Source organism: Ambystoma mexicanum, chromosome 2q, assembly GCF_040938575.1.
Source record: "Ambystoma mexicanum isolate Mex_15411 chromosome 2q, UKY_AmexF1_1, whole genome shotgun sequence".
NCBI lineage: Eukaryota > Metazoa > Chordata > Amphibia > Caudata > Ambystomatidae > Ambystoma > Ambystoma mexicanum.
In genome coordinates, this window is record NC_090924.1 from 994,694,510 (window position 1) to 994,717,655 (window position 23,146).

Sequence of the window (23,146 nt, forward strand, 5' to 3'; positions counted from 1 at the left end):
GACACACCGTGCCATGTCATGCTATTTGCAGGTAAACAAAGTAATCCCCACACCATGACACTAGTGTCACTATGGACAGTGTCCCTATTAGAAACCTGCAACACCTGAAATGCTCACAGCAATGCCGGAGCAACAACATACTTGAGCACGTACTACCATTAACATGACATCACAAATGTTACATATTAGTAGTCTCACCACCTGGAAATGCCTGCACTCCCACCACTACCAACTGTGCAGTGTTGGCGCCATGTAGAGTTGTAGGTGCACTGCTGCCAACATGGACCCCATCTCTAGACTAGAGGTCCTTGTGTAGACATGAGGAAGGGACCTGCAAATTGGGAGGTAGACACAGAAGATGAGTTACACATCAATGCAACATGCAGTGTACAACACAACAGCAATATGCACTAGGAATGTATACACAGTATTGACTACAGACTGCCCACACAGCTCATGGGAGTCCAACGTCACTGTGTAATTCACTGTCACTTGGGCACACCCTTTGCAAGCCCATGGAAACGGGAAGCAGGAGGGGTGTGTGTGACTCAAACCCAAGCATCTGAACCAAATACATTACAAGCCTGCATGTGCCCAGCCACAATGCAGCGTATGCCCACAGGAACCACGGAAGCCAACAAATCGTCCCAAAAAAATAGGGAATAAAATAAATAAAAATAAAAATAAGAAACAATCAAAAATGGCCATTGATAGGCCCGGGGGGGTTGGGGAGGCCACCCAGGAGGTGCGAGGACAGGATGCACACCAGAACCCACCTGCGTGGATCCTGGGAAAATAAAACACCTCCATGGGCTCATGGCCCACACGGCTACCCTGTTGTGGGAGTATCACTGCTGTCGCTATTATCACCCTGTGCAGCTGCATCCGGAGGTGGTTGCACTATGGGAGGCAGCCCACGCAAGGCCCTAGTCTGCTCCTCCATGGCTGCAAGCATGCGGGTGTGGTAGGTCTGGTTCTGGAGGATGAGTGTGCGGAGGTCCCCATGCAACAACTCACGGGATGCCCGGACCTGTACGCCCTCGTTGCCTGCATCTCAGCTGAGAGCGTACAGGTGAGACGCTCCAGCTGCTGTTCTGTCCTTTGGTGTGTTGAAGCCTCAAGCTCAACAAGAGTCGTCCTGAGGTGAAGGAGCTCCTGCCTCAGGGCTTCCCTGTGGCCCTGGGACACAATGGAGATGGCCTCCTGCAGAGTCGCCAGTGCCGCCCACCTGTCCCTGTTGGACCCCAACATGTCCTCCCTGTGTGACTGGCAGATGGAGTCGGTTGCCTGCTCTAGTCGCTCCATCAGCCTTTCTGGGGGGACAATGGAAGTGGTCACCCTATCCATGGCCTGAGCCATCATCTCGGATGATGCAGCCTGTTGGGTTGCCATACCGTAAATGGATTGCTCCCATGCGGTATTGCCAGGTGGCGTACGGCCACCACGTCGGCGGGCACCACACCTGTCTGGGGCAAGGCGAACTGCGCCTTGCTGGGCCGGCACTGCCTGAGGCTGCAGGACTGCATTCCCCCTCTGATCTACTGGCCCAGGAACAGGATCAGATGTCGCGGAGTGTGACCCTGCATCCGTAACCACCAAAGACGTAGCTGCCAACACTGACATCCCCATGGAGGGTTCTGACCCTGGTGCAGGTGGGTGAGACAGAACAGAATCCCTCCCTGGAACACTCACCTGCGACGGCACGTAGGTCTCATCCGAATCAACACCTGAGTACAGCTCGGGGGAGGTGCAGCCAGAGACACCCCTTGAGAGCACGACCTTCAGCAGTTGTGGGTTCTCCCCCACCACCACACCACGTCCCTCACTGGTGGTTGGTCGGCCCTCGGACCCCTCCTGGGTCTGCACCATCTCCACAACCCCAGCAGTATCAGGTGCGTCTTCCCCTGCAAAGACATGAAAACAAAGAAATGGAAACAGGCATTAGCACCATGGCACACAATGAGGGCTGAGAAGCAAGAGAACCAGTACTTGATTGACACATGTCCCACATGACTAAAACCCTCCCATGCATGCACCCTCACTGCGTATGAAGTGCAGGCAAATGGCACACACTGATGACACCAAGATGGAAGATGAACACATTTTCTGCCTGCTGCCTGGCAATGGCATCACACATTGGCCTGTGATTGCCAGGTGAAACAGACATGCCATCACACAGATGGCATGTACCATTGCTATTGAGTGAAGATGGAGAGGAGGGCAGCACCTATTCATTCAGTCCAGTTCCCGCATGTAATTGCTTTTCTAATTCTAACAGGTCAGATTTTTCACCTGGAGCTGCCAGTCTGAAATGGTCCAATTGCACAGGGACATGTGTGTACAAATGATATCCAGGTAACAAAGTCACTCCACTTTACCATAGCCATGTCAGACATGTGACTAGTGGACAGCGACATGGCTAGTAAAAGTGGGGGAATGCAAACAATCTGACTGAATGAACAGTGAAAAATAAGCAACTATGTTGTGGCAAGGTGACACTTCAAGGGCAACTGGCGTGCAGTTGGGCTAGATGTCTACTGTTGGCAGAAGGGATACTGCTATGGCCAAATGCAGCTGCGCAGGAAGTATTGCATGAAGCACATGGCTGACCCATACGACTCAGGCACACACACTCTCACCTGGCACACAAACAGAAGCCCTCACACACACACCATGCACATGGATGACACACACATGCATGTGCACTCACCGGACAATGCCTCGTAATCAGCCAGATCTCCCACGCCTTGGATCTGTTCCTCCGTGACGTAGGTCCCAGCGACTGACTCATGTGGAGTGAGTTCCATGTCTACTACTGGAGACCCACCTCCAGTCACTAGAGTTGCGGCATGACTTGAGGCCAGCTTACTCTTTGCCCTGCGCTTTAGGTCATTCCAGCGCTTATAGCAATCATTGGCTGTGTGCCTCACGATTCCAAGGCACTTACGATGTCCGCAACGGTCTGCCAGTGTGCCTGGCGTTGTGCAGGTGTGGTCTTGGATCCTGCAACAATGACCATCTCGTTGTCATGTCCGGACACATACTCGACAAGTGCATTCAGTTCGTCATCCGTGAAGCTGGGCTTCCTGGACGGGCCGGACTGTGTAGCCGTGTCTGGGGCATCAGCCTGTGCCGGACGAGCACTCTTCCTCTTCCGCTTGGAAGGTGGTGGTGATCCTGAGTGTCCTGCGCCGCTCTGGACACTAGGGGCAGGAGCCCTGGTGGACTCTGTATCAGGAGTGTGGGATTGCACATTCAGCATGGGAGTTGGTGCAGGCATTGGCTCTAGTGTCATGGTGTCAGGGGGAATGTCAGCAGCATGTACTAGGACCGACACTGTCCTGGCTGGGTGTGTGAGGGCTGAGGTGGATGGAGCCGCAGCTGCCCCTGCAGCCTCTCTGCTCTGCCTCCTTGGTGCAGCAGATGACCTTGCTACCCCAGATCCACTTGGCATGATGGCATCAACGTGCACCAGCGCACGTGTCGTAGCCCTGCTGACCTTGAAGTCAGCCATGGAGTCAGCCAGGTCTGGTGCCACAATGGGCTGGTCCAACAAGGGCTGAGCATGGATGGTGTCAGCCACATCAGCCTCAACGGGAGGGGGGGATTATGGGTGCCCGTGACTGGTCCTCCACACATGGGGGGACAGGCTCACCCTGCAAGTTACGACCACGTCCCCTACCGGATCCACCACGGCCACCACTTGTGGCTCTTCCACCTTTGCCACCCTTACGGAATCCTCGCCTCCCAGCCATGGCACTGATGTTAATGTGCGTATGGGAGTGGATGTAGACTATTGTCCTGGGAAATTGGGGGTCAAAGGGGTTGGGTACCAGATGGTAATTGTACCCTAGTGCTCTAGCAAGGCTGAATGTAACCCCTGGGGAAAGATGACGGGTCACGCAACGCACAGGAGGCCCAAAAAAGGGAGATGACGTGCACGCAACCCCTCCTAGACCACGTGTGCAGAAAGAAAAACCTGCACTACGCTGTGGCACTCAGTAACACAAGAATGAACGTTTGCGTGTCACATGCAGCCTAGAATGACCTCTGAAGGGGTAGGCTACACACGGGGCAAGCACAGATGTTAGATACGTGCGTGACTCACCGTCTGCCAGGTAAAAGAGCGTGAAAAATGAGCGCGTTTGGTTGGCAACACCCCCGCCAAAAGAAGATATGTACGCTGTCTGAGGAGACAGGACAACAGTAGAAGGGAACACTGTTTGAGGGAACAGGCCCAGGTAAACCAGTACAAGAGAAAAAATAGAAAAAGCTGTCAGAGGTAACAGGGAGTACGAACTTGAAACGCCGTGAAGTAAATCGCGTGTGAAACGACAAGAAGTACAGAATTCACCCACTCGCTCTCCACGAAAAGCAGTACAAGGAATTGGTGTTCTACACGTACCTTATATGCAGGCCCACACGTACAGCGTCACTTACGCGGCGTGTACGTGCTAGGGCCATTCCCACCAATTACACGCTTTGTCACTTCTGCGTGTAGGTCCATTTGCACCAATTACACGCTTTGTCACTTCTGTGTGTATGTCCATTTGCACCAATTACACGCTTTGACACTTCTGCGTGTAGGTCCATTTGCACCAATTACACGCTTTGACACTTATGCGTGTAGGGCTATTTCCACCAATAACACGCTTTGACACTCGGACGTGTCACGCAACTTTTTCCTACGCGTGCACGTGACTTCATAGACGCGCATACGCGTTTACGCGCTAAGGGCCTTTCATCGATTTACATGCAGATGTGTGGGATTTTCACGTGCAAAATCACTCACTACGTATCAAGCTGTCCATGCGTTCACACACGAAAGACCACGCTCCTGCCCAGGAGGCCAAATTACTGCCCCCCAGAGCCCTGAGCACGCTCCCACCTGCCATCTGCTGCTGCCTGACTGCCTGCTGCCCACGTGCCCTGCCATTTGCTGCCTGCACATCAGCCAGGGGTGCTGTTGCTGTGACCACCCCTGCTGGAACCAAAGGCTCCAGACTGCTTTTCCGTCGCCCCACAGCCCAGCCCCAGGACCCAGTTGCCCACCCACTCCTGCCTCTGGGGTTGCCATGTCGGGCACTACAACATCTGGCACCAGTGGCAACCCCCGGCCAAGGAGGCAGAGGGGCACCAGCTTCAGTGCCAGGGAAGTTGGTGTCCTGGTGGAGGGTGCCCCTGCACTGCTGGGGGGTGGGGGTGGTGGGAGACATGAGTGGGGGCCTGGTGGAGGGTGCCGCTGGTGGCTGGGGGGTGGTGGGAGACATGAGTGGGGGCCTGGTGGAGGGTGCCCCTGGTGGCTGGGGGGTGGGGGTGGTGGGAGACATGGATGGGGGCCTGGTGGAGGGTGCCCCTGGACTGCTGGGGGGTGGGGGTGGTGGGAGACATGGATGGGGGCCTGGTGGAGGGTGCCCCTGGTGGCGGGGGGGAGGTGGGGGTGATAGGGGACATGAGTGGGGGCCTGGTGGAGGGTGCCTCTGCACTGCTGGGGGGTGGGGGTGGTGGGAGACATGGATGGGGGCCTGGTGGAGGGTGCCCCTGGTGGCGGGGGGTGGGGGTGGTGGGAGACATGGGTGGGGGCCTGGTGGAGGGTGCCCCTGGATGCTGGGTGGTAGGGGTGATAGGGGACATGGGTGGGGGCCTGGTGGAGGGTGCCCCTGCACTGCTGGGGGGTGGGGGTGGTGGGAGACATGAGTCGGGGCCTGGTGGAGGGTGCCCCTGGATGCTGTGGGGTGGGGGTGGTGGGAGACATGAGTGGGGGCCTGGTGGAGGGTGCCCCTGGTGGCTGGGGGTTGGGGGTGGTGGGAGACATGGGTGGGGGCCTGGTGGAGGGTGCCCCTGGATGCTGGGGGGTGGGGGTGGTGGGAGACATGAGTGGGGGCGTGGTGGAGGCTGCCCCTGCACTGCTGGGGGGTGGGGGTGGTGGGAGACATGAGTGGGGGCCTGGTGGAGGGTGCCCCTGGTGGCTGGGGGGTGGGGGTGGTGGGAGACATGGGTGGGGGCCTGGTGGAGGGTGCCCCTGGATGCTGGGGGGTGGGGGTGGTGGGAGACATGAGTGGGGGCCTGGTGGAGGGTGCCCCTGGTGGCTGGGGGGTGGGGGTGGTGGGAGACATGGGTGGGAGCCTGGTGGAGGGTGCCCCTGGATGCTGGGGGGTGGGGTGGTGGGAGACCTGGGTGGGGGCCTGGTGGAGGGTGCCCCTGGATGCTGGGGGGTGGGGTGGTGGGAGACATGGGTGGGGGCCTGGTGGAGGGTGCCCCTGGATGCTGGGGGGTGGGGGTGGTGGGAGACATGGGTGGGAGCCTGGTGGAGGGTGCCCCTGGATGCTGGGGGGTGGGGGTGGTGGGAGACATGGGTGGGGGCCTGGTGGAGGGTGCCCCTGGATGCTGGGGGGTGGGGGTGGTGGGAGACATGAGTGGGGGCCTGGTGGAGGGTGCCCCTGGTGGCTGGGGTTTGGGGGTGGTGGGAGACATGGGTGGGGGCCTGGTGGAGGGTTCCCCTGGATGCTGGGGGGTGGGGGTGGTGGGAGACATGGGTGGGAGCCTGGTGGAGGGTGCCCCTGGATGCTGGGGGGTGGGGGTGGTGGGAGACATGGGTGGGGGCCTGGTGGAGGGTGCCCCTGGATGCTGTGGGGTGGGGGTGGTGGGAGACATGAGTGGGGGCCTGGTGGAGGGTGCCCCTGCACTGCTGGGGGGTGGGGGTGTTGGGAGACATGGGTGGGGGCCTGGTGGAGGCTGCCCCTGCACTGCTGGGGGGTGGGGGTGCAGGGGGACATGAACAGGTGTGCAGGGTAGTCCCCTGTTTTGTGGGCTGCCTGCTGGGGCCGTGGAGGGTGTACAGGGAACACCTGTGAGGACCCACCCAGCCTAATTGCGTGTGATAATTCCCGCACACCCCTGTAATACACGTACCTGGCCAAATCGCATGTGAGAATTCCCGCGCACCCCTGTAATACACGTACCCAGCCGAATCACGTGTAGAACTTCCCGTGTACCCCTGTAATACACGTACACAGCCAAATCGCGTGTGATAATTCCCACGTACCCCTGTAATACACGTACCCTGGCCAATCGCGTGTAGAACTTCCCACGCACCCCTCTAATACACGTACCAAGCCAAATCGCGTGTGATAATTCCCGCGCACCCCTGTAATACACGTACCTGGCCAAATCGCATGTGAGAATTCCCGCGCACCCCTGTAATACACGTACCCAGCCGAATCGCGTGTAGAACTTCCCGTGTACCCCTGTAATACACGTACCCAGCCAAATCGTGTGTGATAATTCCTGCGTACCCCTGTGATACACGTGCCCTGGCTAACCGCGAGTAATTCTTCACGCGTACCCCTGTAATACACGTACCCTGGCTAATCGCGTGTATAACTTCACGCGTACCCCTGATATGCACGTTACCCGCTTTGCGTTCCTTGTTTGGCAGCCCTGTAGACTGGTCCAGGGTTAGCGCAGCCCTTTGCGATGATTTAGCGATTTTGATGGCTTTTCCTTGCGCGAGGGCGTTCTTGGGGGCGTTACTGGCGCTGCTGCAGGGTCGCTGCGATACTCTGCGCCACGGCTGGTTTGGGAGCCTAAAATCCATGAATACGCTGTGCGCAGAAATCTGTTTTAGCGCACGTGCCTGGCGCAGACAATCGCACGCGGACACTCTGCGCCAGCCGCTTGCGACACTTTTCTGCGAAATTCTATGAATTTCCCTGTTAGTCTCCATATGCTTTAATCAGCATAAAGATATAGATATAAATTCTCTTAATGGGAGATATAGCCACAATAAAACCCACAATTAAATAAGAGAAGGGCCTTTGGACTGAGGCTAGCTGCTCTGGAAACCCTCAACTGATCCGAGGTTGTGGCACCCGTTTTCAGGACTTCTGAGTGGACATACCAGATTAAGCTCCAGTGTAACCGGACAGAGTCATTTAAAAGTAATCAAAGTTAGCCCCCCATGAACACTATACAAATCATCCTGTGCATAGCATTTCTAAACCCTCTAGGACCAAGGGAGCCATCTTAATTAGGGTATGAATGTGTCATATCTGTTGGTTCCCAAACCCTCTGACATGCACGTTGGGATCAGTCTAGGTTCCTTGCACTCCCTGAACGCTATACCACTGCTTATAAGAGGCCACAATTCATGATTGCTACATTTCCCTCTATGACCTGCCTCGGGGTGCTGTATGTAGGCGAATGTCCACCCTGTTTGTTGAGATGCCCCTGCTCAACATGTACCACCTGCTTAATTACCACTTTTGCTCTGTCTTTCCTGCATCTTCTCCACTGAACAAACCTTCAGCCAGAATTCAAAGCTGAAAGTCAGCTGGCGCAACTTTATGGACTCATTTTAAATAACATATCACTTTTGCCAAAGCACTGTCCATAGACAATTATTACGACCCAAATGAAGTTGGTCCGCATTTATCGTCCTTGGAAGGATGAAAGCTATTTTTTCGGACCTATGACCTACAATTCACAGACACATCTCAGCAGCGAATACTGAACCTGCTGAGCTCTCTTAATGGCTAAATGATCTGGTGGTCCAAATCCCATAGTCTAAACTCATTTTGGTTTTTCCCTACAATACCTTTCTCCTCAATTTAATGACTCCTCATTGGAGTTGTCTACACAGGTATTGCCACGTTCCATATGGAAGTCCACAGTGGTGTAATCTAAATAAAGCCGTACAAATGTTTTGTCACTGGCCCCACGGAAGCCATAAGCCATTCAGCATCACTGCAGGGATTACAAACTGGTTGGAGGCCATGCTATGAGATGCTTGGGTACAGATGTGCCCTTCTGCAAAGAAACACATGTGTATTTCCTAGCAATTTACTACCCAGTCTCTAAACCCTAACGCCTTCAGGAAAGTGAGCATCCAACTGTGTGAGATGACCTAGAGCTGCAGCTGTGTAGTCCCAGGAAGGATGTCCTGCACCTAGTAGCCCAGGTGACCGGAAGCTTGTGTGAGCTCGCCGTTATTAGAAGCAGTAAAGTTCTACCAACGTGCCACCCGTTGCAGACTCATCGTCATGGTACCGGTAAACACAGAAAACAGGCAAGTATCATTGCATTATTTACAGCGCGAGGCCTGCAGTCAGCCCACAGGCAGCCTGTCCAGCCTGGCCAGCGGCCGGTCAGTGGTCAGCCTGCAGTGAGCCCAGTCAGTCACTCTCAGACTCCTCCTGCGCCCGGTGGACAGTACTCCTCTGGGAGTCATCTTCAGACAGGACACACACCACAAGCCTGATCTGCCTCCACTGACTCGGGTATTTAGGTCCTTAGGGAAGTCAGGCAGGCCTACTGAAGAATGGTAATTCTGTTACAATTCTACGACCATAACAACATTCCCATTGAGCGACCCATCAAAAACGTGCACGTCTAGATCAGACTGTTGAAGACATGTTTGTTCTCGTTCAAAAATATAATTTCTGTTTTGCATGTAGATAAGAGGCAGGAGAAGATCCATTGCATATAAAAAATATGTTTTGCAAAAATTCCTTTTCACCTCTCATGCGATAACAGAAATAAATAAGCTGGGAAACCTTCTAAAGATGAGATCCCGGCGTTGGATTTTGCATAATTGGAATTCCCTTGAAAACTATTACAGGTACGTGTCTGGGAACAGGTTAACTTGAGACACCCGTTCACAGAGGGCCTCATTACAAGTTTTGTGGTGCAGGTAAAAACAATGATGATTCAGTTACCACCACTTTTTGGGAATTACCACAATTTTTCGTGCACTGTCGAATTATTCACTTGGAGGTAAAGTGTAGCTACCAAAAATCAGCAGATTTGCCACATAGTAAATCTGTCAGCGGTAAACCCTCCACAAATTCCCATGGAGTCGTTTGATTTATTTATTTAGAGCAGATTTATTGCCAAATAACTACACACAGCTGGTAATGAGGCACCCCGATTCTTAGGGGAACTTTGTGGAGGGGAGGCAGCTCATTCAAACACATGAATACATGACAATAAGATGCATTGTCCCAACTCCTGATTGCTGTTGTTGAAGTAAGTGCCGGGTGGAGCTGTACCTGCCTCTGGGGTATTTGTGCAGTGCTCAGCGAAGAGTGGAGAAGCCAGCATCCCAACAAGACTCGGGAGCAGACGGTCCAAACGATGTGCAAAGTTAGTCCCCCCATGAACACTATACACTTCATCCTGTGCATAACATTTCTAAACCCACTCGGACCAATTGTGTGGGAATTAAGGGAGCTGTTATGGATACAATCTACCTCTCTCTTTCGCCCCCGCCTCTCCCTGGCTGCCCCTCTCTCCAAGTCGCTCTTTCTCTATATATGATTTGCACCCACTCTTTTCCACATGTTCTCTCTGCACCCCTTTTCCCTCTCTTTTGCTCCGTCGCTGACCCTCACTAATCCACTCGTAATCTCGAGTTGTCTCTCTCTACCCTAATTGTGCTCACTCTCTTTCACACCCACATGCTTTCTGCTCTCTTTTCTCTCTCACTCTTTCTCTCTCGGCACTCTCTTTCTCTGCACTGTCTTTCTCTCTCTGCACTCTCTTTCTCTCTCTGCACTCTCTTTCTCTCTCGGCACTCTCTTTCTCTCTCTGCACTCTCTTTCTCTCTCTGCACTCTCTTTCTCTCTCGGCACTCTCTTTCTCTCTCTGCACTCTCTTTCTCTCTCTGCACTCTCTTTCTCTCTCGGCACTCTCTTTCTCTCTCGGCACTCTCTTTCTCTCTCTGCACTCTCTTTCTCTCTCTGCACTCTCTTTCTCTCTCTCCACACCGTTTCTTTCTCGCTTTGATAAATTAAGGTGGATAGGAAAGCTGAGCGGCAAAGAGGGGTGGGTCAGAGAAAGAAGATGAGGGTTAAACATCCTAGCCCCTCCTTACGAGTTTGGCATTGTTGGGGAAAAGTGAAAGCAACAGATTTATCACCACATTTATCGCACCACCACATTCCGAGTGGGCAGGGGATGTGAAGGGAAAGCCTCCAGCGCTCATATATGTAGGAATTCTCACTGGTGGAATTACTGGCACCGAGAATTCATCCAAATCACCAATGCAGTCCCTTGGGACTCTATAATGGGAATAACGCTGCCACTCTACCTTTCTAAATTTGCCGTATTTACCACCCAAATGAGTGGTGGTAATGGTAGTTGAGGTTTGCAGTTTTTCCTACGCATAATGAAGCCCCTAATGTGCGATTTCCATGCATGTAGCAACCATTAGACTATGGATTTCATGTTGTTCTATACGGTTATCAGCTGGAAAATTAATTGGCTTGCAAGGATCTCCCAGAATTTCCAGAATCGAGGGATGGAAGATAATCATGAATTTTGTGATTGATAAATGGTCCAAGATTGTCATAAGATACCAATTTCTGTGGATTCACTGATAGCTCCGGAAGGAGGGGTCGGGGGAGTCTTCAGGGTTGCACACCAGATGACACAGTGAGTTCAATTAAAGGGATTGTGGGCGGCACACAACACAATCATGTAATGAGAAGAGCTGTTGCAAACCCCGCCCACCATTGTGTGTATAAGAAAACATATTTTGCAACAATTCGAAGTTCTCAGTTACTCATGTGGGCCCAGAAGGAGTGTGAGCAGTGAACATCCCCGGATCCCCAAGTTCGGTCCGCGCTTAGAAACCGCTGGGTATTAAGTCCGTTATAAATACGCAACATATTCCTGTGACAGCACCTCGATGCCCCGGGCTGTGTGAGTGCTTTAAAAATGCAGATAAATAAATAAAACTAAATAACAAGAATTTAATATCTCCCTGAACTATCAAGTTGCGAGCAAATATCAATTTAGTAAGCGAGAGATCACAAACAAAGCATCAGGGGTTGAGCACTCTTTAGAGAAGCAACAAATCCACGGGGAAGAGGGTGTCGAGATATTGGCAGTGACGCAGTGAAGCCCGTGCAAGGCCTGTCCTCAATGCTCCAGGGTCAAACCTGCCACATAACATGCCAGGGAGGGGATGAGTGTGGAAGGAGCAGCCCCTGCTGTGTTATAGGTATACAGGGCTCACACATTGCACACGTGCACACTTGCATGGGTCAGCGGTTATCCCACAGAGAGCAGCACAATATACAGGAGGAAAAGACACCCAATGTTCTCATCTATTTCCATCCCTACCATGCTTGCAAATGGCGGCCGGGCACAGGATCACACACACATCTCTTCGAGCAGGATGTCCCTTATTGAACTGTGGCGTGTTAGCTGTTCATTCTGCAATTTAAAAGGATCTTCATGAGCTACACATACGAATTAAGAGCACGGTCACACATGGAGCTCTGAAATAAAAAGGAAAGCACAGGTAGCCTCTGCAGAAAGGACCCCGCTGCTGGTGCCCAGTATAACTGTGAGTCTTCCCTGCTCCGACACAAGCAGGAGGTTTTAACTGGCCCTCTGTTCAGAGGGATTTCAATGCCTTTATTTGCAGATGTAGAAATGTTAGGCACATTATGCATAGTAAAGTGCATTGAGGCCACACAAGTGGGGAAAGAACGCTATATACATATTACCAAATACAATGCAATACAATACATTAGTAAAAGGATGCTTGCATGCGTCCAGCAAGGACTACAAGAAGGTAACAGTCACACAGGGACTGGGCTATGTAAATCCGAGCATAGGGCAACCATGGGTTAGTTTTCAGACATCTTAATGTGTGCCATGTCAGATTCTAAGTAATAAACCAATCCTGGCTTTTATGCTCACATAATATTGCATTCTGATAAATGTCCTGCATTTAAAATATGTACAGGAATGTAAAATAGCATGAACTATAAATCCCAGGACTTCTAGAACATGATTTGATAGCTCTCTTCCAACCTTTTGCTTAGGAATATGCAAGGGTGATGTGGGGAGAGAAAAGTGGATAGTCTTTGGTCTGCACTAGTAGTTTTATCAGGCTTTAGAATGTTCATATGCAACATTTACTTTGCATTCACGTTACTATTCTGTGGCCGAAGAGAGGACGTGTATGGCTGAATTCAGTTAAGGACCATCTTTCACCTTACACAGTCAATACACTGAATAGCAATTAGGTCAGTAACATCGATTATATAAAATGCAGGTTTACTGTTCCTCACTTTGAGTCAGTGATGTTTACTCTTTTGCCGGTGACAATTCCTCCTAGTAAGTCTGAATGTTAGAGTGATTTGCCCTGCAGGATCTGATCTGCAAGATCACCCACATGCCAGTTAGCAATCTAATCTTTCCAGACAACAAAATGAATCCCTTTTCTTTTTCAAACTGCTAAGTTTATTTCTATAACGGATGATTGTTAGGCATTCAAACGCTATCAAGAAATATTATCCCCACCAATAATATTGCCATATATATGGTTGCAGGGAAACGGCCATGGGCGATATTATTAGTGGGGATAATTTTTGGGGTAAATGGGAGCAGGGGTTGCGGGTGTGTCCCCCGCAGGTTCAATGGGTTAATATTGCCAGAAAAATACAGCACCATACAGTTTGCTTTTGTCTAACGCTTAACATCTTAAGTCACATAAGACAAAACCGCACGCTGCATGCCCTTGTCAGACAATGGCTACAAGCAGGTTCGATTTTCACACACTTTCTTTTGATGTGTATTTTGATAGTACAGTGGCGAAACTCAGATTTATTTTGGGCACACATCTCTTTGCCTTCTGAATCAATAGAAGGAGAAGGTTGTTTGATTGTACCTTTTAGCTAGCTGGTGTAAAGTATACGGTAGCATTTAATAGTTTAAACATTGCCCTGGTCCATACAAGCATGCTAAATAAAATGTTCAGATGAAATAAGGATTTTCTTTATTTCTGCAGTCCTCTGAACTAGGACCATGAGTATTCTGTGCAAGCCCGCTGTCAGCAAATCCTGGCTACCCCAGTGTGCGTCTACTTATCACCAGAATAAACTCCTCATCCCTGTTTTACCATTTGATTGTGCAGGAGGCATTTTTACTCAAAGGTTATGACATGGGCAGTTGACTGGCGCGCAAGTTTCCTTAAGCCTCAAAATGTCAAGCTGATATTGAAGGATCATATAACAGATGATATGACTGTTCATGACTGCAGATCTAGCATGATGGGAAAGAGCACTAATGCAGACAAGATATGGAAATGTGGTGCAGCATTTGACTTCTCCGAGCACAAAAGCATACATAATTGGTTGGCGAGGGAAAAGAACATCACCTTTTGAAGACCAAGCTTAGAATTTGAAGTGAGGAATAAGTTCAGGAAAAATAGATGTGCTTATATATATACTTTAGTAATAAACACTAGCCATTATGAGGTTGACGGAGTGGGACAATTCAGCGGTAATATGGCAGTAATTCCGCTACTGCTGCATTCACGCACCGCCAACCTATGAGATTGACACTAGGGAGTCAGATTTACATCCAGCAAAAAGCTGGAGGAAAATCTAATCCCCCTACCACACATTTGCAGCTGAATTCTCACAGCAGAATTACTGGCAGCAATATTTCTGTTAAAAGAAAACACGTAGTACTACGGACTCCAGAAACCGGAATTTACACTGCCATGCCGCAACTGGAGGGAACAGTAATCGATTTTTGTGGTAGTACAGCAGGAATACCACCAAACTACAGCCAAATTCATAATGAGAGCCAAAGAATGTTCATTTTTGTCAACATATGTACATTCGGGCATAAGGAATTTGCAGAAGAGTTTAGTGTATTTATGTTGTTGAAGTGTTTTGGTGAATTTTCTGTTTTGAACTGTATTATCAAGCTAGTCAGTCTTAAGCGGCTAGGCGTGATGAGCTTTTTGCTATCCTTTTCATATTCTCTGCATACCTTTATCTACACATATGAAACCTCATTGAAACCTTATGCGTCCCTCCTCTCCTTTTCAGGTAGCAACCAGTACGGCTCCATTTCTGGCCATACGTCTGCAACATCAGGAAGTCTCCTGGATGACAATCACTGGCACGTGCTTGAAATAGAGCGGCATGGGCGGAACCTCAACCTGACCCTTGATACACATATGCAACATTTCAGAACCAATGGAGACTTTGACTTCTTAGACCTGGATTATGAGGTAAAAGAGCTTCTGTGGCTTTGGAAAGTATTAAAGGACAAGCACATGTCACAATGTAACGTTAACTTCCTCGACTGGCGAGTTGCAGACTGCACTGCATAGCAGGGGCCAAAGTGGGGGGGCACATCAACAAACGCAATGGGATGTGACGTTGCCAGAAATGAGCATATCGAGGTGAAATGTGCACATTTTATTAAATTGGCTTTACATACCCAACCAAATTGCACAGGACGAATTGTATTTGCCTTTCATAAAATCAACACACACACACAAAAACAAATGCACAGGACGAATTGTGTTTGCCTTTCATAAAATCAACACACACACACACAAAACCAACAGATGATACTTTCTTCTAATAGTGTTTTTGAAGGTGTGCTTGTTTTAAACTCTAAGAACCAACACAAATGTTTTCCTTGGAACTTGCAAAACCGAAATGTGACATTTCACCTTTAGTTGTTTGTTATTTTTCATCAGGTTATATAGTGCAGTGATGAAGTGTCTGGCCTGCCAACCTGACTTCTGTGGTTCGATCCTCGAGGTCGGCTTTAATTCATAAATTCAAAAAGGATGTTCAGTGTTTCTTATTTTAGCTGGGGGTGGTGGGGACAACATGATCCCTGCAGCATAGAACACGCACAGCCTGCTTGGCTCTGATTGGGGAGGCTGGAGGGGCAGCTGGTATGTTGTATCTGTGCTCCAAGAGTTCTGCAAGAGCGGAGTTTATAGCTGCTGTTGCAGCATTTTCAAGAGCACTGGTGCCAATGGGCATTAATGGTGCACTATGGCTGTCGCCTGCTTTCATGAAGCCCACCCATTATTTCTGCCCCTGTTTGATTGGGGAGGGGAGGAGTGCTTACTCATACAGCTCACACGAGCAGGTTAGGACGGATCCACTGCATTGTACCTGTACATTTTGCATTTAATAGTTTCACACATGTAATAAATGATGTGCTTATGGGGATTTTGTGTTGTTTTTTGCATCATTTTTTGGATAAATGTTTATTCTGTTTACATTTTTTCATGCGGTATATCTATATTTTTTAACCTTTACACACCTCTGGGATTTATTCCACATGGAATTGGGGCATGATCATTGTTTCCCCTAATTCCTGTGCTCTAGCGCAGGAAATAAAAAAAATGTGCACAACAGTCCTGGGGTGGGCGAGAGCAGCCATGGGGGAGCATTCTTGTGGCAAGTGGGGCTGGGCCGCGTCCCCAAAAGTGTCCCACGGAATTTCGAAGGTCACCCAACATTGTCATCAGTGACCCGTAAAAGTCTCCAGGTCGTTCGATCACCCCCTGCTCTCCAGTGAGCAGCGCTCTGGGCTGTCATGGCCATAACAAGTGAGGAAGCTGTGGCGGTCGCATGCTTGTGCGTCACTATTACATCATTTTTATACGCAGTCTCTTATAAATATATGGCCTTGCCATGCTTATCTGTCGCCCTCCCCTCCTAATGGTAGCAAAGGAAGGCAGAGCCCATTATCCCTACTGGCTGTGGCAAACTGTAGCAGGACTACACACTCTGAGGTGCTTGCATCAAAAGGCATGATGAGCACACACGTGATGCACTTCTCAGGTGTGCTGCTTCTGTCAGACTAAGGCCCGTCAAAACTAGGCCCTCGGGCTGATGCACATAGGAAACACTGCGTGCACAGTCCCCGTGAGTACTAATAGTAATATGGCTTAAGGTGAGGTTTCTATATTTCCAATGTGTGGGTGATATAGCATAAGACTGAAAGGGTGACATCACCCATTGACTGCATGTCCCAAAGAGAGAGAGCTTCTGGTATGGACCGAGATCAAAAGTAGGCCCAATGACCGAAAAAAAAGGGGCCAACCATCGCAAATCGAGATTCAAGATCTTTTTGTGGCAAACTGTTTAACTGGGACCAGTGGGTACATATTTGGCAATAGTTCGTTTTCAACCTACTTGTGACAGTAACATGGGTCAAAACTACCACCTGTTCTGTCAAAAGAGTTATCAATTTAGCTCACAAAGCTGGGCTGCACATACCACCCTGTTTGGCTGTGCTAGGTCATTGCCCTATTATCCCAAAGGCCAGCCCTGGCCTTGATAGCTTTTGGCCTGTTATTTTAAGTAAGGGTTCACCCTCATAGACCCTCCAATCGTGTGGCTGTAACTTCCTATGAAACCTTTGTTTTTTTCGTTTGTTTTTGTTTATTGTGTTTTAGCCATATTAGAAAACAAAGAAACAAAGTTATGACTTTTAACACATCAAAAACTAAAAGAACTCATAAATCAGAGAAGAGACCGAAAGCACCCCTAACATATTAAAACATAAAAACTACTTAACACAGGAGATCGATAACAATTAGAAGAGCAAATTACATACTAAAAAACATTCATTTTTGCAGCAGCCATACAAATATATGTATACTCAAGTAAAATCAAATAAGGTACTCTTAAAAAACAAAAAGAATAGCATCTTTAACAGATAAGAGATTAAAAAAAAGAGGAGACAAAATAGAAGAAAGAAGAAAGAAAAAGAAAGGAACAAAACACTCACAGGAAAAGAAGAAGAGAATATGGAGGGCAAAAGTTATCAGTTCACAGGACCTTGAGAGGAAGACAGCAGAAACAGTCTACTGCAGGAGAAACAAAGAAAGCCCCAGTAAAAAAGCTAATTTTGGGTATCAGAAGATTTCCTCGGATCACTATAACGTTTGTTTTCCATTTTGCCATCTGTTGTAACTGATGAGGTGGCTAAATTGTCCAACTTTTCAGGCACAAGGTTAAATCTACAAAATCATGCAAACATGTGTACGTACACATAGTGCCCCATTTTCGAAGTGGAGAGATTTATAAGTCATGGCACCATTCTATGAAGCCGCAATGAAGAAATGTTTCGAATAAAGTCTATAATCCATTAACATATTATTAGAGCAAAGGAAACATTATGAAAATGGGTCACCACCTTAATGGAAGGATGGAACACTTTCATTGAGTAATGAAGGATCGCTTCGCTTAGAGGAAGCGAGCTTTCAAGTTTTTATTTTTCAAGAATGTGTTTATTGGCTTCATTTATCCACATCTTTAAAAGCATTAGCATTTTCAATGAATTCCAGGACAGAGCGCCAGGCTGAATTATGGTGTCCCTCGAGAAGGAAATTGTTATCATCACTCGGTGTTATTGAGTTACTGTGCGGTTTGGTTAGAAAAGCCATTTTCCCGCTCGAATCTCTGTAGAGAGGACAACAGCACCAAACGTGATTAAAAGTCGCTGGAACATGGATACCGAGTTCAAAAGTGTGTTGCTGAAATGGTTTTTAAGAGTATCTCCCCTCCACAGGACTGGCCAAACCTCCCTGGTACACAAATGGTTGTGACTACTGGCTAACAGAACGTATTGAAATCAAATCTCGTTGCCTACTGCTATTTTCATACTTAGAGTTAGGAATTGTGATCAGGTCTGGGAGAGGAGTGACAGCCTAACACTCTACAATGCAAAATGGAATTCCAGTAACAGGCGCTTACACCCTCGCTGGGTGGTGTGACAATTTGTTGTGTGCCCGTAGTACCTGCCAACTGTTGTGTGCATTGTATGAGCAGCTAATGTGTTGCACATAGCTTTTGCAGTTGTCTGAGGTCAAGGAATCCCAGGGCCATGGGGTTAAAATAAGGTGGCGGTATGAAATTTGTCAACAATTTGGATAACCCACATCTTGAACGTAAAAGTGTGTGTGTGGGTGCGTGTGTGTGTGTTTTTCTTTCTGTCGGCAAAGGAATCATTTTGCTGAAAATGTTGGGGGGGACATAACGTCTGAAGGAACGGGGTGTGTCAGGTAGAATAAAGCAAGGGGTACGGTGAAGGAGGAGGCCTTCCCTGCAACAAACAGAATAAAGTATGCACAGTGCATTTTCATGGCATTGTTTAAGGGAGGCACTTTAGGACTGGCACAAACCAAAATATAGTGTATTGTAGTAATTGTATTATACAGCTACCAGCATGATAGCTCAGTGAGTTAACCCTTCATCCTTGGTGTCTGTGTTCAGCCTGCAGGACACACTGCGGGGCAGATTACGACAGGACAGACTCAACCGTTCCTGATTCTGTGGTTGATAAAAAAAAAGGCTGATTAAAGTGGGCAATCTGGCATAAGACGCTGTATAGAAATGTCGTTTATAACCTGGCAATACAGCGGGCCTCATTACGACCCAGGCGCTAATGGGTTAACGGCGCCATAAAAGGCTGCGGCGCCGTTAACCCATTAGCGCCTAATTACGAGGTCCCTTTGCGGGACTCGACCTTAACGGCTGGTCTAGACCAGCCGTTAAAGTAGGAACCCGCAAAGGGACCTTTGCGGTAAGTACGGTACCGCAATTTGCGGTACCGTACTTAGCGCCTTCGCCATTCCCATTATGCCCTATGGGGCAAAAATGGGAATGGGGAAGGGCCATGGGGAAATGGGGAAATACCGCCCCGCCAACCTTGGAATGGGGCGGTATTTCCCCATTTCACCATGGCGGACACGTTACGATACAGGCACCAACCATGGTGCTAATAGCGCCATGGTTTAGTGCCGGTATCGTAATGAGGGCCAGTAACTGCAGTTTGGTAAGAAATGAAGACCTGTTTAGCCAGGGGCATCTTGTTCACAAGTAATGTCTCTCGCGTAAATGCAATGCAGCTCAGTCACATGTACGCCTGCATCTTTCTTGTAATTGTCCTCAAATAAAATGTATAGTTGTTAAGCATGTTTTAATTATAAATATATTTTATACTGAAATAAAATCATTCTAACATCACTTCACTGCTACAATTGTTCATTCAACCAATCATTATCTCAAAGCATAAGTTGGCGGCCAGGGCATGGCTGCTACAGACAACACCTAGAGGCCATTGCAAGTTTAGTGTTTCCATTATAAAATCTGAAATTCTAACGGCCGCTATTTATGGGAGGACATTTTTATTTGACAGAACATTCATGGATTGTGCCTTAGATAGTGTAGTACGGCTTCTGTTGTATTTAGTGGGACTTCTACACAACACAATTTCAATTAACAATCTGATCATTTCAATTTTCTTTTAATTTAATATATGCGATTTTAGTTTCTTACAACTATTCCCCAAACACCCACCATGCATAATTCATATCTTTTTTAAAAGAGAAAACACAACAAAGAAAACAGTAAAAGAAAATAAAACATCAAAATACTAAAAATCTAATTCTAAAATATATTTCTAAAATCAATACTCAATTTCTCACGTTTTCATAATTAGGATGTAATGAATTCCGATGATGATTTAATTTAATTATTCGGCTTCAACTATCTTCAATGCACTGTGTAAGGCCAGTATTAAGGACATAATACCAGAGTTGAGACAATAAAACCAGAACACATACTCTCATTTGGCTGATGTATTGTGAACAAACCGTGCAAGGTTGTTCACATACAACAATATCAATGTGTTGCAAGATGTTAAGACATGCTGGACAGTCTCATAAACATCAGTTTCTGAAACAAAAAACAGGTACAACGCTCAGGTTGAATACAGAGTTTGGAACCCAGAGAAAACAATGTGGGAAGGTGATCAAACCACATCAACATGTCAAATCATCCCAGTAAACTGGATGGGCATTTAATCAGACATTTCTGGGATTGCAAAACCTTATATCTCAAATCGCAGTGACCAGGGTATATTCTGTGTAATTTCATATGATTAAAATGTGATACACTGTCCCAATTGTTCAGCTAGCACTCGAATTCTACTTTTAGATGATAGGAATTGAATGACCAATTGGATGACCAGTTCATTTGTTTGAAAAATGCCAATATCAATTTTACCCAAGGATATAGATTGTTCGCCTTATCCATCTTTTTCATAAGTTAACTCATTAGTTGCAATAGATGGCATTTGGGATCTTTGAGAGCTTTAATGTATAATTTGCCCTTCTTCCTAAGTACTTAAGATGATAGTGATCTAGGTCCAAATTCCAATCGCACCAGCTCAATTGGAACCGAATATGGTACATTTAATACAGACTTCCAGAATGTTCCCTCTATCACTTTCAACCATTTATCAGTTGTAAGGATTCCATCCCCTCATGAATATATATCCAGAAGTGTTATTTGCAAATCTCTTTATTCGGGCAGTCTGTATCATTGCTTTTTTACTCTTTTCAGCAATTCGTTCTTTATGCCGTCCATTCCCAAATTCCAGACCAAGATATTTGTACATTAGTACCAATTCAATTTTCTCCTTAGTAAGTATCAATGGAGACCTCCTACAGTTTCCACAAAGCACTCTGGCAGCCCTATGCAGACCTACATAGCTATGATCTAATGAAACAATATCATCCACATAGGACAGCCAGTCCACACGTGAACACCCCCCACCTTCGGGCGCATCTATTAACCTTTTGAAGGCAATCAGGCAAGTCCACAATGCATATGTTGAAAAGTAGTGGGGCCAGCACACAACCCTGTTTCAGCATACGGTTAGTTGGGGTGGTGTAGGTACCAGACCCTCCACCATCCGGCTGTACACAAACGGTGCTTGACTCATGTAACTGCCTGATGGGTTCCAAAAACCACAAAGGGATACCAAAGTTCTTCAGTTTCTGCCACAGCTTTGCACTGTTCACCGTGTCAAATCCAGATTTTATGTCAATGTACAACACGTAAAGCGTGCAAGCTACTTTCCTAGATGTTCTACGAATTAATGTATCATGCACCACCATATTGTGCATCGTGGCAGAACCACTTCTAAATCCTGTATGTAAAGTGTCCAACAAATGCTGGGTATCTATCCACCGTTGCAGCACCCTAAGCAAAAGACTTGTAAATACCTTGCTGGACACGTCCAGCATGCATAGGAGGTGATAATTTGAGGGCATATTCCTGCATGATTTCTTGAAGACCAGGATTACATTAGAATGCCTCCAATATAAAGGAATGAACCATGAACGGCAGATCTTTTCAAATAGTAACCCCAAAATATGAAACTATTACTCCGGATTCTGCTTTAAAACAACATTAGAAAGGCTGCGGGGGCCCGGTGCTCATGAGTGTTTAAGCCTTTTCATTAACACTTCAACTGCTTTATCAAATGTTAACTCAAAAGGTATCCACTGCATAGGTTTACCTTTAATTGGCCTTTCTTGTTCCATGGCTCATCCATATACCTGCTGAGATCAGGTTGATTGAATGATATCTAGAGTTACCTCTATGAGCACCCAACACTTCTCATATACTTTTAGTTTTGCCGCTTACAAGCACCTGTATCATGTTTTGCCAATCCCTGTTATTTATAGAGCATCTGTGTCTTTTTAATTTCAATGATGAAGTCAGTGTTCAGCTGTATCCTGACAGCATTCATTTGCTAGAATGAACTGGCAGATAACCTTGTCCAGAGCTATGTTATCTAGGCTGTTTTGAATCACATGGCAAACAGCAACACTGTTCAAACAAACTTCTGATATTGTGGAGTGCAGTCAAATTATTAGCCACTGAAGGGCACAGAAAGTCCTCTCCGCTTCACATGTACTTACAGGGATGATCATTAGCGGACTAAGAAATCTTTGCAGTTCACCAAACAGTCCCCTGACATCACCTCCGAGTCCTCGGGACCAGCTCACAGCTTAATTCAAAGAAGTGTATATGTAATTGTGTGGGAACATTTCCAGTTATTCTTATAGCAATTTTGAGGTGAAGTCTGGACATTGTTTTAAATGTTCAATGTTTTCCTCAGTGAGACCATTTCTGCCCTTAGCTGATTTGTGAAGTATATCTAACAAGTGGCAGAACCCTTGCAATCTTGGTTGACTAAACCAGTGCTGTAGCCAAGAAAGAGCAATATAAATGAATTCAAAATACTCTATTTTAATAAACGGCTCAGCTGTTTTAGCACTGTATTGTTCCCAGTTACCAGATATACATGCTGAAAACCTTTCACGAAGGTGTGGTTGGTTCTAAATCCAGCTTTTGACCTATTGCTACTGCCTGCTGAACGAAAACTAGGAGGTTTGGCTCATCTCTGAGCCTCATTAGGTCCTTGTGTGAGTGTAACATTTTCAACATGATTGGTACTGCAAAATTGCACTCCTGTAAGTTTCTTTTCAGTGGTTCCATTAATG

The 23,146-nt window shown here is 47.6% G+C and overlaps 1 protein-coding gene across 3 annotated transcripts in view; it reads left to right on the forward strand.

The window, feature by feature from the left end:
• CNTNAP2 (contactin associated protein 2) overlaps nucleotides 1–23,146 on the forward strand; it is a 3,301,953-nt gene that overhangs the window by 1,379,801 nt on the left and 1,899,006 nt on the right. For all 3 annotated transcript variants that reach the window (XM_069648309.1, XM_069648308.1, XM_069648310.1), the window contains exon 6: nucleotides 14,856–15,040. In XM_069648309.1, coding sequence (XP_069504410.1) covers nucleotides 14,856–15,040 — 185 coding nt within the window. The remainder of the gene's footprint in view (nucleotides 1–14,855; nucleotides 15,041–23,146) is intronic.